This window comes from Auxenochlorella protothecoides (assembly GCF_000733215.1).
Source record: "Auxenochlorella protothecoides strain 0710 unplaced genomic scaffold scaffold18, whole genome shotgun sequence".
Lineage (NCBI taxonomy): Eukaryota > Viridiplantae > Chlorophyta > Trebouxiophyceae > Chlorellales > Chlorellaceae > Auxenochlorella > Auxenochlorella protothecoides.
Genome location: NW_011934213.1, coordinates 478421 through 499147, shown reverse-complemented (window position 1 = coordinate 499147; position 20727 = coordinate 478421). Strand labels below are relative to the sequence as shown.

At 63.7% G+C, this 20727-nt stretch overlaps 7 protein-coding genes across 7 annotated transcripts in view; 3 read left to right on the top strand and 4 right to left on the bottom strand.

Moving 5' to 3' along the window:
• Positions 1-1760, bottom strand: part of F751_1824 (hypothetical protein) — a gene marked incomplete at both ends in the record, with an annotated part of 7424 nt that extends 5664 nt beyond the window's left edge. Inside the window, 3 exons of the mRNA XM_011399531.1 lie at positions 239-1092; positions 1413-1611; positions 1681-1760. Coding sequence (XP_011397833.1) covers positions 239-1092; positions 1413-1611; positions 1681-1760 — 1133 coding nt within the window. The remainder of the gene's footprint in view (positions 1-238; positions 1093-1412; positions 1612-1680) is intronic.
• A 500-nt stretch (positions 1761-2260) lies between these two features.
• F751_1823 (Exostosin-2) lies at positions 2261-6202 on the bottom strand (the record flags this gene model as incomplete). The annotated part of the gene is made up of 8 exons (XM_011399530.1): positions 2261-2565; positions 2954-3355; positions 3575-4412; positions 4579-4779; positions 4976-5140; positions 5295-5410; positions 5562-5645; positions 6175-6202. The coding sequence occupies 8 exons, from the start codon at positions 6200-6202 to the stop codon at positions 2261-2263; spliced, it is 2139 nt and encodes a 712-aa protein (XP_011397832.1).
• A 4021-nt stretch (positions 6203-10223) lies between these two features.
• Positions 10224-11657, top strand: F751_1822 (hypothetical protein; the record flags this gene model as incomplete). Its single annotated transcript, XM_011399529.1, has 3 exons — positions 10224-10397; positions 10504-10663; positions 10885-11657. 3 exons carry the CDS (start codon positions 10224-10226, stop codon positions 11655-11657), a joined length of 1107 nt encoding a protein of 368 aa, XP_011397831.1.
• Positions 11658-12940: 1283 nt separating this feature from the next.
• Positions 12941-13297, top strand: F751_1821 (hypothetical protein; the record flags this gene model as incomplete). The annotated part of the gene is made up of 1 exon (XM_011399528.1): positions 12941-13297. The coding sequence occupies one exon, from the start codon at positions 12941-12943 to the stop codon at positions 13295-13297; it is 357 nt and encodes a 118-aa protein (XP_011397830.1).
• Positions 13298-13394: 97 nt separating this feature from the next.
• On the top strand, positions 13395-13725 carry F751_1820 (hypothetical protein; the record flags this gene model as incomplete). The annotated part of the gene is made up of 2 exons (XM_011399527.1): positions 13395-13517; positions 13636-13725. The coding sequence occupies 2 exons, from the start codon at positions 13395-13397 to the stop codon at positions 13723-13725; spliced, it is 213 nt and encodes a 70-aa protein (XP_011397829.1).
• Positions 13726-15652: 1927 nt separating this feature from the next.
• F751_1819 (2,3-bisphosphoglycerate-independent phosphoglycerate mutase) lies at positions 15653-17737 on the bottom strand (the record flags this gene model as incomplete). Its single annotated transcript, XM_011399526.1, has 3 exons — positions 15653-16995; positions 17286-17530; positions 17658-17737. 3 exons carry the CDS (start codon positions 17735-17737, stop codon positions 15653-15655), a joined length of 1668 nt encoding a protein of 555 aa, XP_011397828.1.
• Positions 17738-18921: 1184 nt separating this feature from the next.
• On the bottom strand, positions 18922-20365 carry F751_1818 (Choline-phosphate cytidylyltransferase B; the record flags this gene model as incomplete). Its single annotated transcript, XM_011399525.1, has 3 exons — positions 18922-19675; positions 20007-20064; positions 20152-20365. 3 exons carry the CDS (start codon positions 20363-20365, stop codon positions 18922-18924), a joined length of 1026 nt encoding a protein of 341 aa, XP_011397827.1.
• Between the last annotated feature and the right edge of the window lie 362 nt (positions 20366-20727).

Below are 20727 nucleotides of genomic sequence, written 5' to 3'. Positions count from 1 at the left end.
GCGCGACACGGCAGGGCGCTCCGCGCCGCCCGTCCCCGCGCCGCCGGCGGCGCCCGCCGCGGCGGCGGCGACGCCCGGCAGCAGGCGCATGCCGCCCGCGGCCGCGGCGGCCGCGTTGCGGATGGTGAAGGTGAAGGAGGCGGTGGCGGTGGCGGGGCGCCCCGCCTCGTCCCAGCGCGGCGCATGCGCGCTGGTGGTCAGCGGCAGCAGCGCCCAGCCCGGGTGCCCCTCGCGCCACCAGGCGCTGAAGGCCTGGGGCAGCAGGCGGCGCACCGCCTCGGGGAAGGCGGCGGCGTCCTGGGGCAGCCAGATGACGTCCACCATCTCCTGGTTGGGCTGGGCCGGGTTCTGGCGCCGGCGCAGCAGGCCCAGCGGGCGGTTGAGGTCCACCACGTTGTGCGCGGCGCAGCGGAAGGCCAGCCCCACGTCGGTGCGGCCGTCGGGGTGGAAGACGCGCAGGCGCTCGTCGGTGTCCACGCAGCGCCGCACGTGGTCGCGCGCCACGTCCCAGCCCTTGGTCAGGCGCAGCACCTGCTTCAGCGTCTCGCGCAGCGGCTTGTTCCCCTCCGCCAGCTCCACCAGCTCCCGGAACTGGCCCACGCGCGTGACGCAGTTCACGGGCACGCGCAGGTCCGCCACCCCCGCCGCCGCGCCCGCCGCGGCGATGTCCTCCAGCTTGCGCTGCGTCTGCACGCCCACGCACTCGATCTTGCTCACGTGGTCGTCCACGTGCGGGATGTCGGCCTTGGCCGCGCCCTTGACGCGCGCGGTGGCCACTACGAACGGCTCCGACAGCGCGTGCTTGACCCCGGGGCAGGGGTGCCCCAGCCGGTCCGCCAGGCGCACCAGCAGGCGGAAGGGCGGCGCGCGCCCCAGCAGCAGCGCCTCGCTTGAGTCGGTGACCTTCAGGTCGGGCAGCATGGCCTGGCCCAGGATGAGGGGGACCATGATGCGCTTCTCATCGGTGAAGGTGCCAGAGCGGCCGTGCGACAGCAGCGGCTGGCCCTGCTTGTTCACCAGCAGCATGCACGATTCCAGCGCCTCCTCCCGCTCCCCCTCCTGCTCGAACCGACGCCCGTCCACGATGCAGATCTGGGTGTGTGCCCGGGGGGGGGGAGGGGGGGCATGTGCGTATGCGTTGATGACAGGGGCCCGGAGGAGGCGAGGAGGGCGAGGGGCACCGGCGGGGAGGCACGGCGGGTGCGACGGTGGCGGGCTGCCGGCCTGCCCTGCCCTGCGCCCCAGGCCAGAGGTCACACCCACGCCAGGCACGAGTGCGTGCACTCAGCAGGGAGCAGCGTGGCGTCTGGGGACTCGTTGCGGGTGGAGAAGAAAGGAGGGGCAGCACAGGGCTCCCACACCCCCTCCCCATGCCCGGTTCGCCGGAAACCCGACCCCCGGAGCGGCCCCACCTGGAGGTGAGGGTCGTCGATGTCGGGGTGCACCAGCTGGCCGGTCATCGCGTCCACGACCACAACGTAGATCTGGGCACCGCACTTGGCCTCCAGCACGTCGCAGGGTGCGAGGTACTTGGAGGCGAAGTTCTGCTCGCACCTCCGACGCTGGCAAGTCTTGCACAGCGGGCAGTTGAGGTTGGAGCAGCCCAGGTTCCTGCGGGTAGGAATGAGTGGGAAGGGTCCCGGGTCGGCAGCGGGGGAGCTCGCGGAGCCCATACGCCACCTGCCCTCGTTCCCACCCGCACCCCTGCCCAGCACACTCGGACGCATCCCTGCCCCGATGAGGAACGTACTGGCAGTCATGTCGAAACTGAAGGCACTTCGCCCCAGAGCTGAACTGCATCCCTGCGGGGAGGCCACGCCCGAAGGACATTCCGGACTCCCCCAACATCGGGCCGGCTTCAGGGACTTAGAGCAGAGCAAACTCCATGCACGAGCCGTGAGGTATCGTGTCAAGTCAATCTCAGCGTCAGGGACCGTCTGCTGGGGCCCTGGAGGGGCCTCGGGCTCGCACGTCCAACACAGCGCCCCGCACGGAAGGCAGGGATTTCTCTGCTTCCGCACTCCGTGCGACGGCTGCAAGCGCTTCCAAATAAAAATCGTACAGTAATTCCCGTGGGGGACATGTATATGCTTGGCTGTCGGAGCGCCCGTCGCCCGGCATCCGGCTTGAAAAGAGGGGTCCTGCGCCCTCATCGCAGCCTGCCTGGTCATCCTTCCCCTCTGCACACCCCCCCCACTCGGACGCCCTCCACGGGCCACCCCGCGCACCTCCAGGGGCCTCTGGGTTCTCTCTGCAATCTCTACAGGTACACGCACCCCAGCCAGGACAAGCAGGGCGGCCGGTCCACCCAGACCGGAACCTCCTGCTCTACGGGCATCACCAGGCGCTGGGCGAAGCGCTCCACGCAGGCCTCCCGCTTTGCCTGGTGGCTGCCCCGGTCCCGGCTGATGCCCACGCCCTGGCCCATCAGCTTGCTGATGTCCAGCCGGCGCCGCGGCCTGAGCATGGAGGCAGAGACGTTGCCGCGCGCCGCGTTGACCTCCGCCACCACAAAGTTCACCAGCAGGTCCTCGCAGTTGGTCACGCTGTTCACGTAGGCCCTCTCTGCGAGTGAGGATGGGGAGGAGACATGGTTTGTACTGCACTCCACGCGAGCGCTTGAGACCACCCGGTTTCAAGGGCTGGAAGAAAGATTGGGCGACGGGTGCCCGCAGGGGCCATGTCAAAATGTGGGGGTAGTTTTGGGGGGGGGAGAGTGGAGGGGGGGCAAACCTAGCGGTATGCAATGCACCGGCAGTCTGCGGGCCGGCTAGGAGCTGAGATCATCTTGATTCCCCATGCCCCCGGCCAGGGTGGAGGACTTGGCGGCATCATCATCGCCAGCACACACTCTGGGCAGGGGAGTGCCGCCCCTTTGGCACAGCACCAGTTTGCCTCCCGCTGCCCCAGAAAACCGAACTCCGCCACCAACACCTGCACAAGCCACGCTCACCCTCTGCATACTGGGGGCTGTTGAAGAGCGGGAAGATGCGGTCGGCATCCAGCACCATCCCCCCCGTCAGCACCATGTTGTACCTGCCCCGTCGGTACACCTCCTGCTCGCCGGCGTAGGCCGCGGGCGGCCCCGCGCCGGCCAGGCGCGGGAACATCCCCGCCAGCAGGCCTGGGTCGCGGCGCCAGGCCGCGAACAGCGCCTCCACATCGGCACAGGTGGAGAGGATGTCGTCGTCCAGCGTCAGCACCGCGCGCGTGCGCAGGAGCGGGTCGGGCAGGAAGCGGTTGGTCAGCTCGTTGCGGGGCGACAGGCGCAGCCGGACGGGCGCGCCGCCGGGCGCCGCCCACCCGCTGGTGTCCGGGGTTTTTCCCGAGTTCCAGATGATCACCACCTCGGCCACTGCAGGAGGGGGGAAGGGGGGTTGGGAAGCAGGAAGGACAGCGCCGACCCAAAGGTCGGGTTTCTGTTTGTGCTGGAGGCAGGGCACTGCCCGATGGCGGGCCCCATCCTTGTGATGATGATCACATTGCCGGGCCCACCACCACATTCCCCCCCCTGGCACCCCGCCGAACCCCCTCTAAGAGACAGAGGTAATACCGCCTCAACAGCCACCCGCACCCGAGGGGCACTGGCTGACCCAGCCGACGGTGACCTTCAGGGTGGGCACGCGCGGGCCGTGGCTCAGCAGCATGACGGTGTAGGCGCTGGCCTGGCCGCCGACGCGGGGCGCGCGCGCCGCGCCCACGCGCGCGTGCAGCGTGGTGCCGTAGTACCAGCCCAGCGCGCCCAGCGCGGCGGCCGTCGCCAAGCCCGCCGCCACGCCGGCGGCCAGCGCGATCCGCGCCCGGGGCCCGAGCCGGCGGAGGAGGGCGGACGCGCGGCGCGAGGCGCCCCCGCCGGCGCAGGCGCCGGGGGCGCGCGCGCGGGGCAGCTTGCGGCGCCGCTCGCGGGGTCCGCCGGCGCAGGGCAGGGCGGGCACCAGCGCCGCCACGCGCCGGCCGCCCAGCGCCGACGCGGCCGCCCCGGCCCACAGCGCGAGGAGCAGGAGGGCGTCGCGCTTCATGCGCCAGCTCAGCGCCCCGGACGCCTGCCAGTCGCCGTCCATGACCGCCACCCAGCTGCCGTCCCGCAGCTGCGCAGGGGGCGATGCAGCGGAAGGGATGTGTTTCCCTGCGGAGTGCTCCTTCCATGTTGACCAATGGGACGCGTTCGCCGTGACCCTCACCGCAGTCCTGGACACATCCATGTGCTCAGCTCTCGACCCCTGAGACCCTACCCATTCCCATCCAGGGACAGAACACCCCGCCCACCAGCAGACCTGGTGCGCGTCCAGGTGGTGGTGCCGAGCGCCGTTCCACGCCCGCATGCCATGCTTGCCGGCGGCGCCAAACTCCAGTGGGACGCGGGTCTGGCGGAACTCCGTCGGCGTCAGCACATCCACGCGATATGCTACCAGCTGCGTTCCGTTGTGAGTCGGGGGGGGGGCGACTGCAATTCGGATGTGGTCGCGAGGGGGGGCTCGCCGGCAGCAGCATGATCGTCGCCACCTCCCCGCACTCCCTGCAATCAGGGGCAGGCCCGCGCCAAGCAGTACCCCTCCCCAGGGTACCACTTCCCCGCACCCCTTGGCCGTAGCCGCCAGCGCAGTCCTGTCCGAACCGGACCAGCTTCCCATCGACGGCCACCACCCGGCCCCCGCTGCGAGCGCCGGCGGCTGCATCCCCAGACATCACGGGGCTGGCAGCGTGGGCCAACCAGGGTCCCAGGGGGCTGCTCGCATGCCAGAGGCTCAGCATGCGGCAGCGTGAGGAACCCGACGCCGACTGGAGGAGAGGGAGGAGGTGAGGGCAGGGAGCCGGGGTCAGGGAAGTTTTGGGTCGAGGAGTGCACATCTCCATCTGCACGGCGCCCAGCTTGACACTGTCAGCGCCCTCCTCCAGCGTAGGCCCAACACCTGGCCGCTGACCTCCTCAAGCGCGCCACACCCCATACCCCACACCCGCAAGGCGCCACACTCACTGCGTCGGTGGCAAAGAGCCACCACCGGCCCTCAAACTCCACGATGCTCGCGTCGATGAGGGGCTGGGGATGCAGCTTGGCAAGGAACCTCCACTTCAGGGGGAACTCCTCCGCGATGTAGACCCGCAGCGCGCCGCTCTGGTACCCTTCCGGAACCATGTACATCTGCGTAAACAGGGCTTGAAGTAAGCTTGGACAGCACAAGCCACCCTCCTGATGAGGGCTATGTCAGTCGGCAATACTCAATACATACAAAGCAGCCACCGGGCTACGGCAGACGGCTGACCCACCCATGCACAAACCCTCAGCCGCCACCCACCTGGCCCTCCCAGCTGAAGACGTGGGGGTAGGACAGGTGCCACGCCTCATCCAGGGCAATGCCCAGATATCGCCAGCTGGCTCCGCCATCTCGCGACTCCGCGACGCCAATATCGCCTGCATGGACAGACAACAGAGGGACGCGCGCTGTCGTGACGGTCAGACTTCATGCATTCAGCCGTTCCAGTGAGAGTATGGTTACTTCCATTCGGATTAAGGCTCCACACTCATCCTGCAATCCATACCAAGTGCAGTGCACCCCGGCCACCTTGCATGTCTCTGTTGCTCTTGGTTTCGAAGAACAGCGTCCACACGTCGCTCTCCTCATCAATCCAGAGGAAAGGGTCCGCCACTGAATCAGGAAGATCATTGGTGTGAGGAAGTCCCGAGTGAGAACTCAGGGCACCCCACCACAGTTTGGTGCCAGGTGTAGCTTGGCTTTTCAGCTGCAGATCCCACCCTCAACCTCCAAAGAAAGCCCAGCAGTGCTCACCAAAATTGGAGTGTGGATCTGTCACCTCTGCACAGGTGAAAACTGGGTTGGCAACGGGCCAAGCCACTGAGCTGTTGAGGCGGGGCGTCCAGGCCTCCACAGGCGTCAGGTTCAGCGGAGATTCACCCTTGAACAGGCCTATGCTCCAGGATCCCTACCAGAGATGTCAGGAGTATGGGATCCGTTCAGTGCCAACCTTCGTGACAGACCATAGGAATCAGTCGTACGCACGAATCCACACAGACGTGGACGTCAAGCCTACCCCTCCCATTCTTGCCTCGTCATCCGGCTGGCAGGCCTTGCCCCGGCCTCTTCGGGGTCGCGATCCGATGACAACGATGTCTTGTAGAAGCAGAAACGAAATAAGGCCGAGAAATAGAAAGATCACTTTGCGCAGCGTCCAGTTCGAAAGCCATGCGGGCTTCTGACGCTTCATTCGAGCGAACGAGAAGAAAATCCTGCAAGGTCAGCCCATGTTGGTCCCCTGCCGGATCCGAGCCCCTTTCTTTGAAAACACAATTTCAGAGAATTGCGTATCCAGCATTATGAGCATGAATTGCAGCAAATGGGCCTTGGGACACCGTGAAGGTCGATTGATGGACTCTCACTGGCTAGCGCGCTCCCCTCCCGCGGGGTGTAACCATGATTGCATTTGTGTTGAATTTCATTGGGCAACGAAGCAGGGACTGGAGGAGGTCCTCATTACAAACATGGTATGGGAATCGTGAAATAAATGCCAATGTTGAAGCAAGCCGCAGGTTGTTGGCAAAAGACGCTAAGCAGCAGAGGGCTGCGCATTGCTACTACGGTGCATTCCAACTATGTACTTGGTCAGCAGGTGACTCAGCACTCCCAGTGGGCCAACCATGAAACAGAGAATCGCAGAGTGTAATGTGGGAATGTGGGATCGAAGACCATCCAAGTAGACCCATCTGCAGTTTGATGAGATGACAGTAGCACTCGGGCATAGGGGGTTGTGGGTAATCTGTGAACAGCATCTAGGGGTGCCCTTGCTGCAACGTCCGCCCACATGAACAGGACGGCCTAGATAAGCTACCATTTGGACAACTGGGTTCTCACCTTGCTTGCAGCCAGTCCAGGGTGATGATATGAATCCAGGTTAAGGCGGCCAGATTGGCATGTGTGAATGCCATGGCAAGACCCTCATTTGATGGTAGCCATGCCAGGGGCCCACTGCCTTGATGCCACAACTGGAGCTGACACAACTCCGACCAGGCGCCCCAGCCGAGGGCCAGAGCAATGTACATGGCAGCTCCAGCAACTGGTATCACGGGGGATGCAAGTACCTGAGACACCCTCGGACTGCGTGGGGCTGTGACCATCGCCCCATACAGTGGGATGACAGCCAAGGTAGCAGCTTGAAAAGCGGTGCTGGGGCTCATGCAGCTGCATGGGAGGGAGTCATGGCGTGGAGCAAGTCTCCTGCCTGGACTACACATGGGGGTTGCGCGGGTCCTCGCAAGAGGCACTTGTGAAAGCCGCAAGGCCGCCATCTCAGCTTGAATCCTGTTGATAGGTTACATTGCAATGTAAGGCCTCTTCAGGGTTGTGCAATGGAATCGAACGAGGGTTGCAATCGTATGTCGACATGACGACCGCTCAGCCAATCCGTGAAGGTCCGTCTGTCAGCGTACATCGATCGTCAAACGTCACCGGGCATGCGAACAGGGGAGTAAATTGTACCACGTCAACAGCATTCTTGTAGCCCAGTCAATTCTGGCTCAGTTCCAAGTCCGATCATTCTACACCTCCCGTGTCAATCTGCCGGCCGCTCTTGAGGTCAGCCACCGCTTCCTTTGGCAGGTCTGACAGCAGCTGCCTCGCGGCCAGGGTGGCAGCGCTCTCCTCCACGCCTGCGTCCTTGAATGTGTACAGGGTGGCCTCTCCGTCTGGGCGGCTCTCCCATGCCTCTGTTGGGTGATGCTTTTCTGGGACCGGCTCCTCCGCTCCCGAGCCTTCCCCTTTGGCGGGAGCAGGTGCTGCAGCTGGTGGGGATGCCTGGGTTGGGGCAGGCGGCTCCGAGGACACTGCAGCGGCGGGTGCAGGCGTCGGATCCTTGTCGCCTACGGAGTCCGGCTCTGCTACTGGTTTGGGCGCCGAAATGTTGCCTCGTGTCGCCGCCTGATGTGCCTGGGTGCCTTCTTGGCGGGCAGATGGCGCAGCTGGAGTGCTTCCAGTATCTTCGCCTGGTTGCTGCTCCTGAGCCTGCTTCTGGCTCGCTCCATCTGCCCCATTCGGTGCCTCAGCCTGTGCTGCCGTGGCGGGTGCGGTGGTTTCGGTGGGCCCTGACGCTTGCTCCGCGACAATTGTCCCTGGGCTCGGCTCCACCGCTACATCACTCTCTGCCTTGCCCGCACCGTCCTCCCCCTCTACTTCAGCTCCTGGCCTCTCTTGCTCCTCAACCTCGGGTGCAGGAGACTGCAGTGGATTGGCATAGCAGGGATCCGGTTTGCTCCGCCTGACGGTGGCACCAGCAGCAGAACCATAAACCAGCCCTGCCCATGCCGCCCTCGCACCTCCTGATCCACCAGGGTCCTGCTGGCATCGCCCCAGGTGCACGTCACCACTGCGGGTCCTGGCGGGAGCTGCACGCTGCGGTTGTCCCCAGACTCCCAGTCAGTGGACCCGTCCCCATGGCGGACCACCAGCTGCAAGGACAGAGTCAAAGGTGTGCAACAGGGTGGGGCCTCATCCATAAAAATCAAGGCAGTGGCAGTCTTCAGCCAAGTCTGTATGCTCGTTGAGATTGTCAATGTCACGAGGCAAGCCAGCGTGCCCGGTCCTCACAGATAGCCATCATGGCGACCTCCCACCCCACAGATGCCACGAGGCCAGCGCCAGCCTCACCTTGAACTCCAGGGCTGGGTCAGTGAGTTGTTTGGAGAGCTCACCGACCCATGTGTCGCCCTCGGTCCAGGTCAGCACCGTGCCAGCCTCAGGCTTCCAGCCCTGGTGGCTGCCCACCACGACAAGCTCGTCTCCGAAGGCGAGGGGACAGCTGGGAGTGACGACCTTGACACTTCTGCCTGCCGCAGGCTGGTGGGCGATGGTGGCGGTCAGCCGTCCCGGGGCCTGCATTATGGGTGGGATCTGGCCTGGTTGCAGCCGTGTGGCATGATCGCGTGCCCTCATCCGCATGCTGGGGCTGTTGCCACACCTTCCCCCACCTTGCGGCGATTGCAGTGAGCATGAGCAGTCTTTACATGATGCTTGCCCGCTGCTGGGCTCAGGCAAAGCCCTCTAAAGGCGGTACTCGAGACGCCTAGCATGAAAGGCCCGGACGCGATTTACACAAGAACAGGATCTAGACCACGAGTGAAATCCACACCAGATGCCTGCTATAGTATTTCAGTCGATATAGGGTGAATCATCAATGGAGTTTCGCTCTCGGGGGGTGGGTGGGGGCTGATGCCGGGCAAAGGGTTTGGTGACCGTCGGAGCTGATGAGAATGTGGTGGCTCGCCAACCATGAGATGATGCATTCGAGTTGTCAAGTTTTACGATGAAGACATGCAACAGCTTTATTGCAAGCTGTCACTGGAACGTCTAGACACACCAGCATTGAGTGGCAGAGCTGATGGGACTCCAAGCTGCCCCATGAGAAGCAGGATCAGAGGTCCTTTTCGATCACCGAAAATTTGCCTCGACTGAGTTTCAGAGTCGCTGACTATACATAATCATACAGGATGGGAATGGGATGGGCACTGCGCCTGCGAGGCTCAACCGATTGAAAAGCTTCGTGGTGCCAGGGGCCCCCAAATGATGCCCAGCGAATGCCTGGCGAAAACTGTCTGTGCAAGGGGCCGGGTTCAAGCTCTAAGCTTCGGTCCCCCTAAGATCCGTCGAAGCTTACCATTGGGGTCTATCTAAGGTGTCCCGATAACGAAAACTTGACACATGCATTGCAACCGAGGCCCCGAATTCAGCCGTCTCCGTTCTCCCGTTGAACACAGTGTCTTGATTCATCGGGCCGGCAGGTACCGATGTGATGCTCCGACATCCATGCAAATCCTCCGACACGGTACTACAGCCCTAGGGTTTCTGACAGCTCGCCGAATCTCGTGAAATTATTCCAGAAGTGTGTGCCGGTAAAGGCTCCCCATAGCTTTACGCATGCCTGTGACGTTTTAACAATCTCAGTGATACGTAGACGAACCTTATATAGCACTCGAGCGCGCCGATGGACATCTCCAGCTCTGCCCGCCCTCGCGCGGGCGCCTTCGGGCGGCCCACGCTGCGGGCCTGTCCGGCGATGTGTGCATTATCACCGCAGCATACGTGAGATTTTTGATGCTCACCAAATCAAACTGGCAGGCCCGCGTTGCCCGTGGTGTGAGGCATTGCTGTTTGCGGGTCCAGATCATCTAACCGTTTCTCCGGGCACCCCGCAGGCGCACACCCCGCCAGGCCGGCACCATGGCAGGCAAACTGGTGTCCCCGAGGGATAGCCACAAGGCGCGCCTGCCCGTGGTCTCCACCCTGGCCCCCGCGGTGGCTGGTGCCCCCACCTCCGAGCTCTGGACTCCCCCGGTGCGGAGCGACAGTCTACTCACCAGGCCCGCCTACTACCCCTTCGACTACTACTGGACGGTGCGTGGCCTGATCTGGGCTGCTTGGTGAGACGTGCGGGGTCGCGACGCCGAGGTCGCGTCCCGGTCGTACTGTCCGTTGACCCGCCTCGCCACCCCCCCTGCAGGACACTGACGACCTGCTGGACATGCGCCACCTCAACCAGATGACCCTCGTCCCCCGTCTGGCCGCCCTGGAGCGCGTTGCAGCCGTCGACCACCTGGCTGCCGGGACCCGGCCCGGCCCCTCCCACCTGGTCCAGTCCCTGCCCTTCCGCTCGTTCATCGGTGAGCACGTAGTGTGGGTTGGCTCATCGTGCTCATGTTCATCGGGCCCCTGCCCCATGGCGCGGCACCCCCGAGTCCCTCCCAGCCCCCTGCTCTGTCACCAGGGATGCTGGGCATTGTTCGTGGTTGTTACCCTCAGCCTCTCCATTCCCCCGCCAGCCGCCACTGGACGTGCTCCACTTACTCACGTCTCCACTCATCCCCACCCATCCCCACCACAGACGCCTGCCTGGCGAGCGCCTGTGAGCTGGAGGGTGCGGGTGTCACCCCCCTGGTCCTCCTCCTGCGCCTGGTCAGCTGGCTGCGCGTGGGCGAGGGCGGCGACCGTGCCTTCTTCCTTGACTTTGTGGCGCGCCTGTCCCGCGCGCTGCACGCCGCGCTGGGCCTGCATGGAGGCGCCCTGCGCCCCCAGGAGACCCTGGCCGCGCTGGAGGCCTGGGCGCGCTGGGACGGCCTGGGCGAGGCCTTCCGCCGCGGCCGCCCCGAGTTTGCGCCGGCCGTGCAGGGCGCGCTGCGCCATGCGTCCTTCTCCGCGCCCGAGGCGGTACGCGTGCTGGCGGCGGTGTCCGGGGTGCGCGCCGCGCTGCCCACCTTCACCCCCTGCGCCACGGTGGTGGGGCGACTGGCAGAGACGGTGGCCCTGGCCGCCGCGGCGCTCAGCGCGGAGGAGCTGGCGCTGGGCCTGGGCGCGCCGCGCGGCCTGACCTGGCCCTACTACCAGTGCGCGCTGCCCATGCTGCGAACGCTGCACCTGGAGGCGCTGGACCGCGCGCGCGAGGCGGAGCGGCGCGGCCTGGACGCCGGGCCTGCGCTGGCGGCCGCCGCGCTCGGCCTGGCCGTCGCGCGCACCGTGCACTGCGCCACGGCCGACAGGATGCGCGCCGTCGGTGCCGCGCGTGGCTTTGACTTCGACGCGTTGGAGGCCCAGGTCGAGGCCGAGGCCGGCGCAGCGGGGGGGGGTGCCCTGGGCGTCAGCGTCGCCGTCCGCGCCTGAGAAGGTGTGGACGAGGGCGCAGGCAGATGCGCGCGCGTGGGGCTGCTGGACGCAGGAATGACGCCCAGAGGGCGTTTTCCACGCCAACCACCACATCCCTCCACCAAGCCCCACGGAACCACCCCTCCCGCTCCCCGGGCAAGTTTTCCCTCCCTTTTCACTTTTTGAACCAGAAAACCCTCATGATGATCTGTACTGTCACCTTGTCTTTGTGGGGAACGGAGCCAAACCTGTGCCTTTCCCCGGCTCCCTCCCCTTCGACATACCTCTTCCTCCTGTACCCCACCAGCCATGCTGGTTCCCCCACCCCACATCGCCGGGGAGAGGGGCAGTGTGCCCCTTCGCGGCTTCCCCACTAGTTTTGGAATGTACCTCTCGTTGCTCCGGCCCCCCGGGGTCGGTCCCATGGAGGATTGGCCTCTCCCCGTCGGGACCCTGGCGCGATATCCAGCCCCGACCCGCTCCCTGTCCTGCGCTTGCCCCTGTGCCACCCCCGTGATCATTTTTTGTTAAGTGGCAGGGCCGGCGAGCACCCCGCACGCTGGCCCCCTGTTCCCCGATCCTCTAATGTTTTCGACAGCTGAACCATTTTGATGCGCTGCGCAGTACGACTCCCATTTCATCAGTGTAACATGAGAGGGTGCCGCGCATGTGCACCGGGCAGGGAGACGAGCATCACTGCATGAGCCTGCTGCTGGCTGCTATGGCGAAGGGTTTGGGTGGTACGACACGCCCAGCTTGCTCAGGAGCTCCGCAGCCTTTTCCTGTTGCTCCTTCTCCTGTGAACTCAGACATTATGAGGCGCAAGGATCTCACCGAGCCAATCACCTCCATCCTCTGCTCTGAAGCCACCCTGGCACGCACATCACCCCTGCCTCCCTCCTTCCCTCTCGACTCACAGCCAGGACCAGGGCATCCAGGTCTGCTACTGCATCCTCCACGGCTCTGCCCAGCGGGGTCTGCTTGGACATGGCGTCCCGGTACGACCCAGGTATCTGCGGCCATATGTGGAACAAAGCGGGGCTCCCGCTCCAGAGGAGAGCACAGTGACATGAGGGAAGTGGAAGGCCACCCCAGTACACACAGCCATGCACACACATCCTCTTCCCCACCTGCTCCTCTCCCTCCTCAGCCGCTACAGCGAGCTCCTCATAGAAGTCATCATCGGCTGGTGCTCGGCAGCGTGCTGCAAAGCCGGCGCGGCCCCTCAGTGGTGTGGCAAGAGCGAGAGGTTTCAGGAACACCTTGCTGCTCCTGGGCAGCAAGCAGCATGACCGCAAGCCATGCGCCGTCGGAGCCGGTGTAGTGGAGCTGAAAAGACTCCCTTGCACCATGGCGCACATTGTAAGAATGGCTTAATGAGCGACGGCGACGTCACTGCGGGATTGTTGCAATACCCACCCTTTGTCGAACACGAATCTCACTTGCCCAAGCAGGTCGCCCTCTGTTTGGCACTCATATGCCATCCAAGTGGCATTTCAATGCTATTGACGACATGCCAGGCTGTGACCTGCTGTCCACTCGCACTTGCGCGCCAACGAATCAACTCTCATGTCGGGATTTCGTCATCAATCTTCTCAAACATATTAAACCCGCTGCGCGTTGCGCGTTACTTACATTACTGTGTTCCCAGGGTTTGAAGACCAACGAGATAAGCTTCTACCTGAACCTACGAGAGTAAGTAGGCCACCCCTCGAACCCCTTTGAGGCCTTTCCCCACGCACCGTCTAGGGCGCCATGGCCGACAAAGAGACATCCATCCACAAGACCGTGGCCGATAAAGTGAGCGGGATGACGAGCATCTTCAATCAGACCTTGGGCAAGACCGAGGAGCCCACAGTGGAGGAGAGGCAGAAGTCGGTAAGCCAAGTTTGGGGTAAGGGTCGAGGTGACACCCACACACTCTGACCTGCTCAGCATGATCATCGACAGCATATCTAATGAACCCTTCCATCAATATCACTCCTGATCTTCGCAGTTGAACGAATGCTGTGCATCCACGGCGGGAGGGTATGCAAATGAGAAGGACGAGGGAGACATCAAGGCCAGCCAGTCTGGCAAGAAGTGACTTCCACAGCACAGGCGTGTGCTTGAGGTTTCCACTCGGTTTTAAGGATGCATCTTCTTTCTCTGTGAGGCCTGTGCCATCAGGGTGCCATTTTTCGCACCATCACCCCTATTAGCGCATGCTTGTTGAAGAAGTTGTATGTATATTACCTGTGTACTGAGAGAAAATTCAACAAGGAGCTGACAGTAGTGCCTCCATTTCTTGGGTCTTGCGCACAGCCCGTGAATAGTTGGTCATCGTTGCTGTTGCCACAGAGTTTGACAGAGCGCCAGGGCCTCCATGAATCAAGTAACCACAAATCTGTCGCTGTCTATAACTGGCCTAATTTACCTGGCAACCAAGACGTGTAGAAGCTTGAACCAACTCCAAGCTTTGCCATCCTTAACTCAAGTCTACTTTGGAGGACCTTCCACTCAGCTTCATTTATTTCGGAGAAGGGCTCTACGTGCCCCTTTAGGTAATGTGCTCGCCGATGACCGCATCCTTAAGAAAAATGCAATCGCACTTCTCGCACCCGAAATAGAGTTCTACACCTTTTACCCTTCACACAGTCGCGAAAATGGCAGAGCAAACCCCAAACCTGGCGCAGCAAGTGTCCGAGGTGAGAAATGCCCTGACTCGTGCCAGTCCCGCGATCCAGCACGTCTCTCTCCATGTACTCATACACTCCCTCTGATATGATCCTACAGTCACCCGCCGTCGCCGACCCTGCCCTTGAAGCCACGAGGCCGCAGGTTGGGGTCTGGGGTGCTTGTTTCACGCGCGTGCCAGGACAGGATTGCGTATTCACGTCGCGATCGCCGGGGTAGTGTCGCGATGGGACGATTTGGAGCCCTGGACCGGTTTCCGCCACGTGCAGGTGACTCCCATCCAGGGCCCCACAAATGCGGGAGCGACGCTGGCCCCCGAGTACACGGCCGCTCCCACGGCCGGGACCGGGGACGCGCTAACCACCCGACACTCGGCGGGGGACGAGCTGGAGGGTAACCGGTCTACTGTCGTGCATGGCCGCGATCAGGTGTTTGAGAAGACGGAGGCGGTGGTGCACACCGTGGAGCAGGTCGTGCAATCGGCTGTTGGTGGAGTGGGGCATGTTGCCCATGTTGCAGCTGACAAGGCCAAGCACCTTCTGGGGGTGAGTGGGACTTGTGCTGTGGTGTTTTCTTGTGGCTAAGCAGAGACACATTTGCTGCAGCAATGCATCCCTCTCACGTCGTGCCTTTTGGTATGCCCTGCGCGCCGTCGGTCTCCCGAATGACACTCTACTCGCGCCCAGCCGTCCCTCTCCTCTTCCCCACAGCTGGACCACTCCAAGAAGTAGTATTCTGGGGGTGCCAGCCCTAGCCGACCTTCGTACTGATTCCCAACTCTGCATGCCGTGCTCCCATGACTACCCATCAGCCTAGCTTCCTGTGCCCTGCATGATTGAACACTCCATGCACCCATCAATGTGGTCATGCTCGCATGGCTCCGACCCACAGTGGCCTGCCCTTGCTTGTCCCATCCCCAGTCAGGACCTCCCAAGCCTGCATAGTGTCTACTAGCAAACTGCAGACTGCCTGTAAGAAGATACCTGGTGTGCCCTGCAGCGGAGGAAGCAGCAATGGTTACAAGGGTGCACCGCGGGAGGTTTTCCTTCAAAAGACGCCGCCCCGCGGCTGCCTGGGCCCGGGGCCGAATGAACAGCTGCATGCAATGTCAGGTGTACACGGGGCAGAAGTGGTGTATTTGTGAAGGATGGGGGCGTATTCTTCAATAGGCATCTTTCCGAGCCCTCGCACGGCGTGTGGGTTGTGCTTTGGGGGGGTTCCAGCCCCCGTGCGTCGCCGTGCGTGGCCGGCGCCGGCCTTGCTCGGCACCCGGTGTGGCCGGCGCTCCGGCAGGTCGCCTCGCACACTCGATTGCAATATCATGGCCCACCCGTCGCTCAGGCCTTGAGCAGGCTGGGCTCCATGTGCCCCGGCGCCTCGTAACCCAGCAGGTTGAAGATGGTTGCGGCGACATTTGCCAGCCCCGCCTTGGGCTGGTCCTCCCGGAAGGCCACCCCCTCCGGCAGCCCCGCGCCGCCGACCGCCAGGGGGACGGGGGCCAGGGTGTGGCTGGTCAGGGCCACGGTCTGCCCCGCCTCGTCGCGCAGCGGGGCCAGCGTCTTCTTGTGCCGCTGGACCATGTCGTCGGCGTTGCCGTGGTCGGAGGTGAGCAGCCAGCGCCCGCCCAGCTCGTCGGTCAGCGCCAGGAGCTCGCCGACGGCGGCGTCCACGCAGGCGCAGGCCTCCACGGTGGCGGCCAGGTCCCCCGTGTGCCCCACCATGTCCGGGTTGGCAAAGTTGATGCGCACGGTGTCGTAGCGCCCGGAGCGCAGCGCCTCCTTCCCCGCCTCGCAGATCTCGCGCGCCTTCATCAGCGGCAGCTGGTTGAAGGGCACGCGGTCGCTGGGCACCTCCACGTACGTCTCCAGCGCCTCGTCAAAGTACCCCGACCGGTTGCCGTTCCAGAAGAAGGTCACGTGCCCGTACTTTTGCGTCTCGCTGCAGGCAAAGGTGCGCAGGCCGTTGCGCGCCAGCACCTCGCCGCTGACCCCGGAGATGGCGGGGGGCGGGACCAGGAAGCGGGCGGGCAGCTTCAGGTCGCCGTCGTACTGCATGAGCCCTACGAAGCGCGTGCGCGGCCAGCGCACGCGGTCGAACGCGGCGAACTCCTCGTACTCGAAGGCCTTGCTGATCTGGCACACGCGGTCGGCGCGGAAGTTGAACACCGCCACCGCGTCGCCGTCGCGCACGGGGCCCACCGCCTCGCCGTCGGCGCCCACGATGACAAAGGGGTCCAGCCACTGGTCGGAGACGGGGTCGGCGGAGCCCTCGGCCCGCAGGGTGGTGATGGCGGTGACCGCGTCGGGGAAGGTGTGAGGCGCCTCGCCCAGCACGTGCGCGGCCCAGCCGCGGCGCACGATCTCCCAGTCCGCCTCGTAGCGGTCCATGGTCACGCACATGCGGCCGCCGCCGGAGGCGATCAGCGCGTCCACGCCGCGGCCGCGCACCTCCGCCAGCACCGCCTCCAGCTCCTTGGCGAAGCCGACGCTGGAGCCGTCGGGCACGTCGCGGCCGTCGGTAAGCACGTGCACGCGGATGCGCTTGGCGCCGCGGTCCGCCGCGCCGCGCACAAGCGCGAAGAGCTGGTCGGTGCGGGAGTGCACGCCGCCGTCGGAGAGGAGGCCGATGAGATGCAGGGTGTTCTCCGCAAAGGCCTCGGAGATATGGGCCCAGCCCTCACCTGCAAGGGTGGGAAGTGGTGAGGGGGGGGGAGGACCTCGACCTTAGGGTACTGTGATGGATGCTGAGGCGCCACAGCATGGGCCGACCCGGGCCAGGCAATGCCCCGTACAGCGAGGGAGAAGGGAGGAAGATGCCTCGTTCACCACAGATGCATTGACATGTCTGAATGCACTCGATGCTGCTCATGACAAGCATTACCACAGTCAGACATGTGCAAGCCTCCGCCTCATCAATCCCCTGAACGACGAGGCTCCACCCCAGCTCCCTCCAACAAGCAACCCAACGCACCCTCGTAGATGGATCCGGAGGCCAGCGCCTTGTCCACCAGGCTGGCGCCCTGGTCGATCACCTGGCCGGCGCCCAGGGCGTTGTGGCCCACCTCGCTGTTGCCCATATCGGCGTCGCTGGGCAGACCCACGGCAGTGCCGTGCGCCAGGATGGAGCGGAAGCGTCCAGGCACCTTCCTCGCTGCGTCGTATGTGGGGGTTTCCGCCACGTGTACCGCGTTGTACTCATCCTCCACGTTCACGCCCCTGCCGGGACACACCACGGGGAAAGGGTTTTGGAGGAGGGGGGGGGGCATCCTCGGAGGACCGGCAAGACATCGGATGTGGGTCAATGCGCGTGTAAAGCCTAATGAAGATCAACTATACGACGTACCAGCCATCCATGATGCAGACCAGGAGGGGTCCCTCCGGTTTGGGGATGGTCGGGTGGGGCTTCAGGGTGAAGTCCACCATGGTGACTTGTGGGAGGGAGTGATCAGTTGTGTATATATCAGCTGTGGATATTGTATTATTCAGGGTAGAAACGTATGGGCAGACCGCCTTTACGGTGTCGGGTTGGGACCGATGCAGTAAAACCCTCGCATCAACGCCGGCCGGCCCGCGCGCTAGGGCGTTGCCAGCAGCTGCACATGCACAAGTAACGGGAGAGTGGACGTCTACAGCTTACCCAAGCACAACCCAAGGCCGGTCAAACAAAGCTCACAAGGCTCATTGCATGCATGCTCACGAATGACAAGATTCAAATACTGCTTAGCAGCAGCAGACAGTTTCTTATTTCTTTGTGAAGACTGGCAGCTTGTGCCATTGCTGCTTCTAATCCTGTCTAGAGTCAAATGGACCCCACCAGGCCCCAACACACAAGATTCAGTCGGGCAGAATTCATTATGCAGTTATGAGCACATGGAACGTCCTTGGGGTGATCGGTGGCTGGCCCCTTGTCCTCTTCTGGCCTTATGGGAGCCTTGGCTCCCTCAGCACTTACTGCACATGGACAAACTGACAAAACAAAATCTGAACGAAGGGCGCTTCATTACAGGGAGCCCTCCTCGTCACAGTGTGAAAGTTGGACGCCGGCAATCTCAACTGTCCATGCATGCATAGCCTCACAGTCTGCATCCTCGGGGAGCCATTGCACAGCACCGGGGAGGCAGCTTTGAAAGCATGACAGGCGCACACCATGCCGTGGCTTCAGTGGAGGGTAAGCAACGCTGCGGGGGCAAAAGGCGCGCCACCACTGGAACTCGCTGCAGCGCGACATGTCAACACCAGGATGGTCCAGCCCTGGGGCTGTGGCAAATGGCTGCGCACATGCCACGCCGGGGTCCCTGCAAGCCTTGCAGGGGCACCCAGGGCACGGTAGTAGGGTGCTGTCGGGCTGAATGCCCGGGGCCGGCGGGCCCATGCTATGAGCCATGCGGGGGCGCGGGGGTGGGAACTGTGGTGGATGAGCCCTGTTGGATCAGGGGGTCCGGTATACGGCCCAAAAGGATCTCCTCTGTGAAGCCAGGCCATTCTGCCGTTGGGCTTGTCTCAGGGACCTGACGGCGCGATCCACCGGGCCACCCTTGCCCAAGCCAGGCCGCCGACGCTCCCCCTCCTGATCACCCCTCCCCCCCCCCCCCGAGACCCCCTCCGCATCATGGGCTCTGGAGGAGGGGTTGGGAGTTGCGGCGCATGTTCCGCCCCAGCGACTTGATGCTCTTCTCGAAGCGCGAGTAGCGGCGCTCAAAGTTGCCGATGAAGCCGCTGACCAGGCGGTCCATGTTCTCGATCAGCTCCACGCCCAGGTCGCCGGAGGCCACCTTGTCCACCAGGCTCTCCACGCTGGTGGCAAAGTCCTTGACATTGCGCTCCACCTCGGCGGGGAGCACGCGGAGGCGCGGGTTCATGTGCTTGCGGATGCCGTCAGCAACGCGCAGGCGGCCGTCGCGCATGCGCGCCGAGAAGTCGCGCATGGAGGCGGAGGCCTTGATGCGTTTCTCCTTGAGCAGGCTCACGCCCAGGTCCTTGCGCGAGTAGCCACGCGACAAGTTGCGCAGCACGTACTCGTTGTAGTCCTTGACTATGCGCAGGATGAGGTCAGAGGTGGACACGCCCTCGGTGCGCTGCGTCTCCTTGAACCGCCCCAGGCGCTTGACGAAACCGTACACGTCGTCCGAGGCCCCCGTCACGTCCGCGTAGGGCAGCGCGTCGTGAGCCACAAAGTCGATGGCGTGCGCGTCAAGGAACTCCTCGGTGATGTGCCACGGTGCGTCGGGGACCACCTCGTCCACCCAGCGGCAGTGGCGCAGCGCCTCGTACCGCTCGCCCTCCGTCATCACAGTCTTGCCCTTGTTCCGGTGGGTCACCTCGTCGTTGCAGACCCCCACCAGCAGGTGCACGTCGGGGAAGCTGGATCCAGGGGGGGGGGGGGGGAAGGGGGAGGGTTGGTCTACAAGCAGAGTGGAGGGATGGGAGGGGGGAAAAGGGGATTGATGGTGACAGGGTCAACGCAGGTTGAGGGATGGCAAGGCTTGCAACAAAGGGATACAGGTCGGCAGAGAGGAGGGAGGGGGCCGGGGGGCCGCTTGGGCCCTTCCCCAGGAGCGCACAGCGCAGGTACATCAACGAGCAGCGCTGCGCATCAGTTCACGCTCACACAGCTCTGTTGACAGCATTCCATGATCAGGCGAGGGCATCGCCTCCCTGACCTTTTCACCCTCCCTAGTCCAGGCCTGCGCACCTCTTTTTTGCCTGCTCAAGGGCCCTGGCATGCCCAAAGTGGAAGAGGTCGAAGATGCCTGCGATGGGGACCGGGGGGCCTGGTGGTCGGATGAACACTCGTGACTTCACTGCTCGGACCTCGAAGCCTCGTCCCGGCATCCTACCGTCGGCATAGACCCGCACGGGGCGGTCTGTGGGAGGGGGGTTGGGAGGGGGGTAGGGCTCCGTCCCAGGCGCAGGGCCTGCCGGCGAAGGCTGGCTCGCGTCCCCTGCGATGGCCTGCTCGATGACCGTGGCATGGCCCTCGGAGTCTGAATTGTCAGCCTCGGGTTGGGACGCCGCGCGTTTGGTGCCTCGTTTCGCCACCTTCTTCACCATCGAGGACCGGGCTCCCGTTCAGACCCAACTCGTCTGGGCCGAGGGGAGGGGTTCGAAGCTTCGACCTCGCGTATATCACGTCAAAGAGAGTGCTCGTGTGCCCGGGGATCCGTCACATGCTGCAGCTGAGCTCCAAGGCCTGGAAATTGACAGTGCGCGATCTCAGAGTCCTAGGCGCGTTTTTGATCGGGGACCTCGCAGGAATCTGCCTTGCATCTAACTGCCCAAATATCCGCTGCAAGGGGAGGCAAAACCATAATGTGCGCTCAGGGAGCATTGAGTGCATCCTGCAGAGTCATTACGGGAGGTAAGCTCTCGTGTAGGTTTACACTCGATTGAAATTAGGAGGAGTGACAAGATAA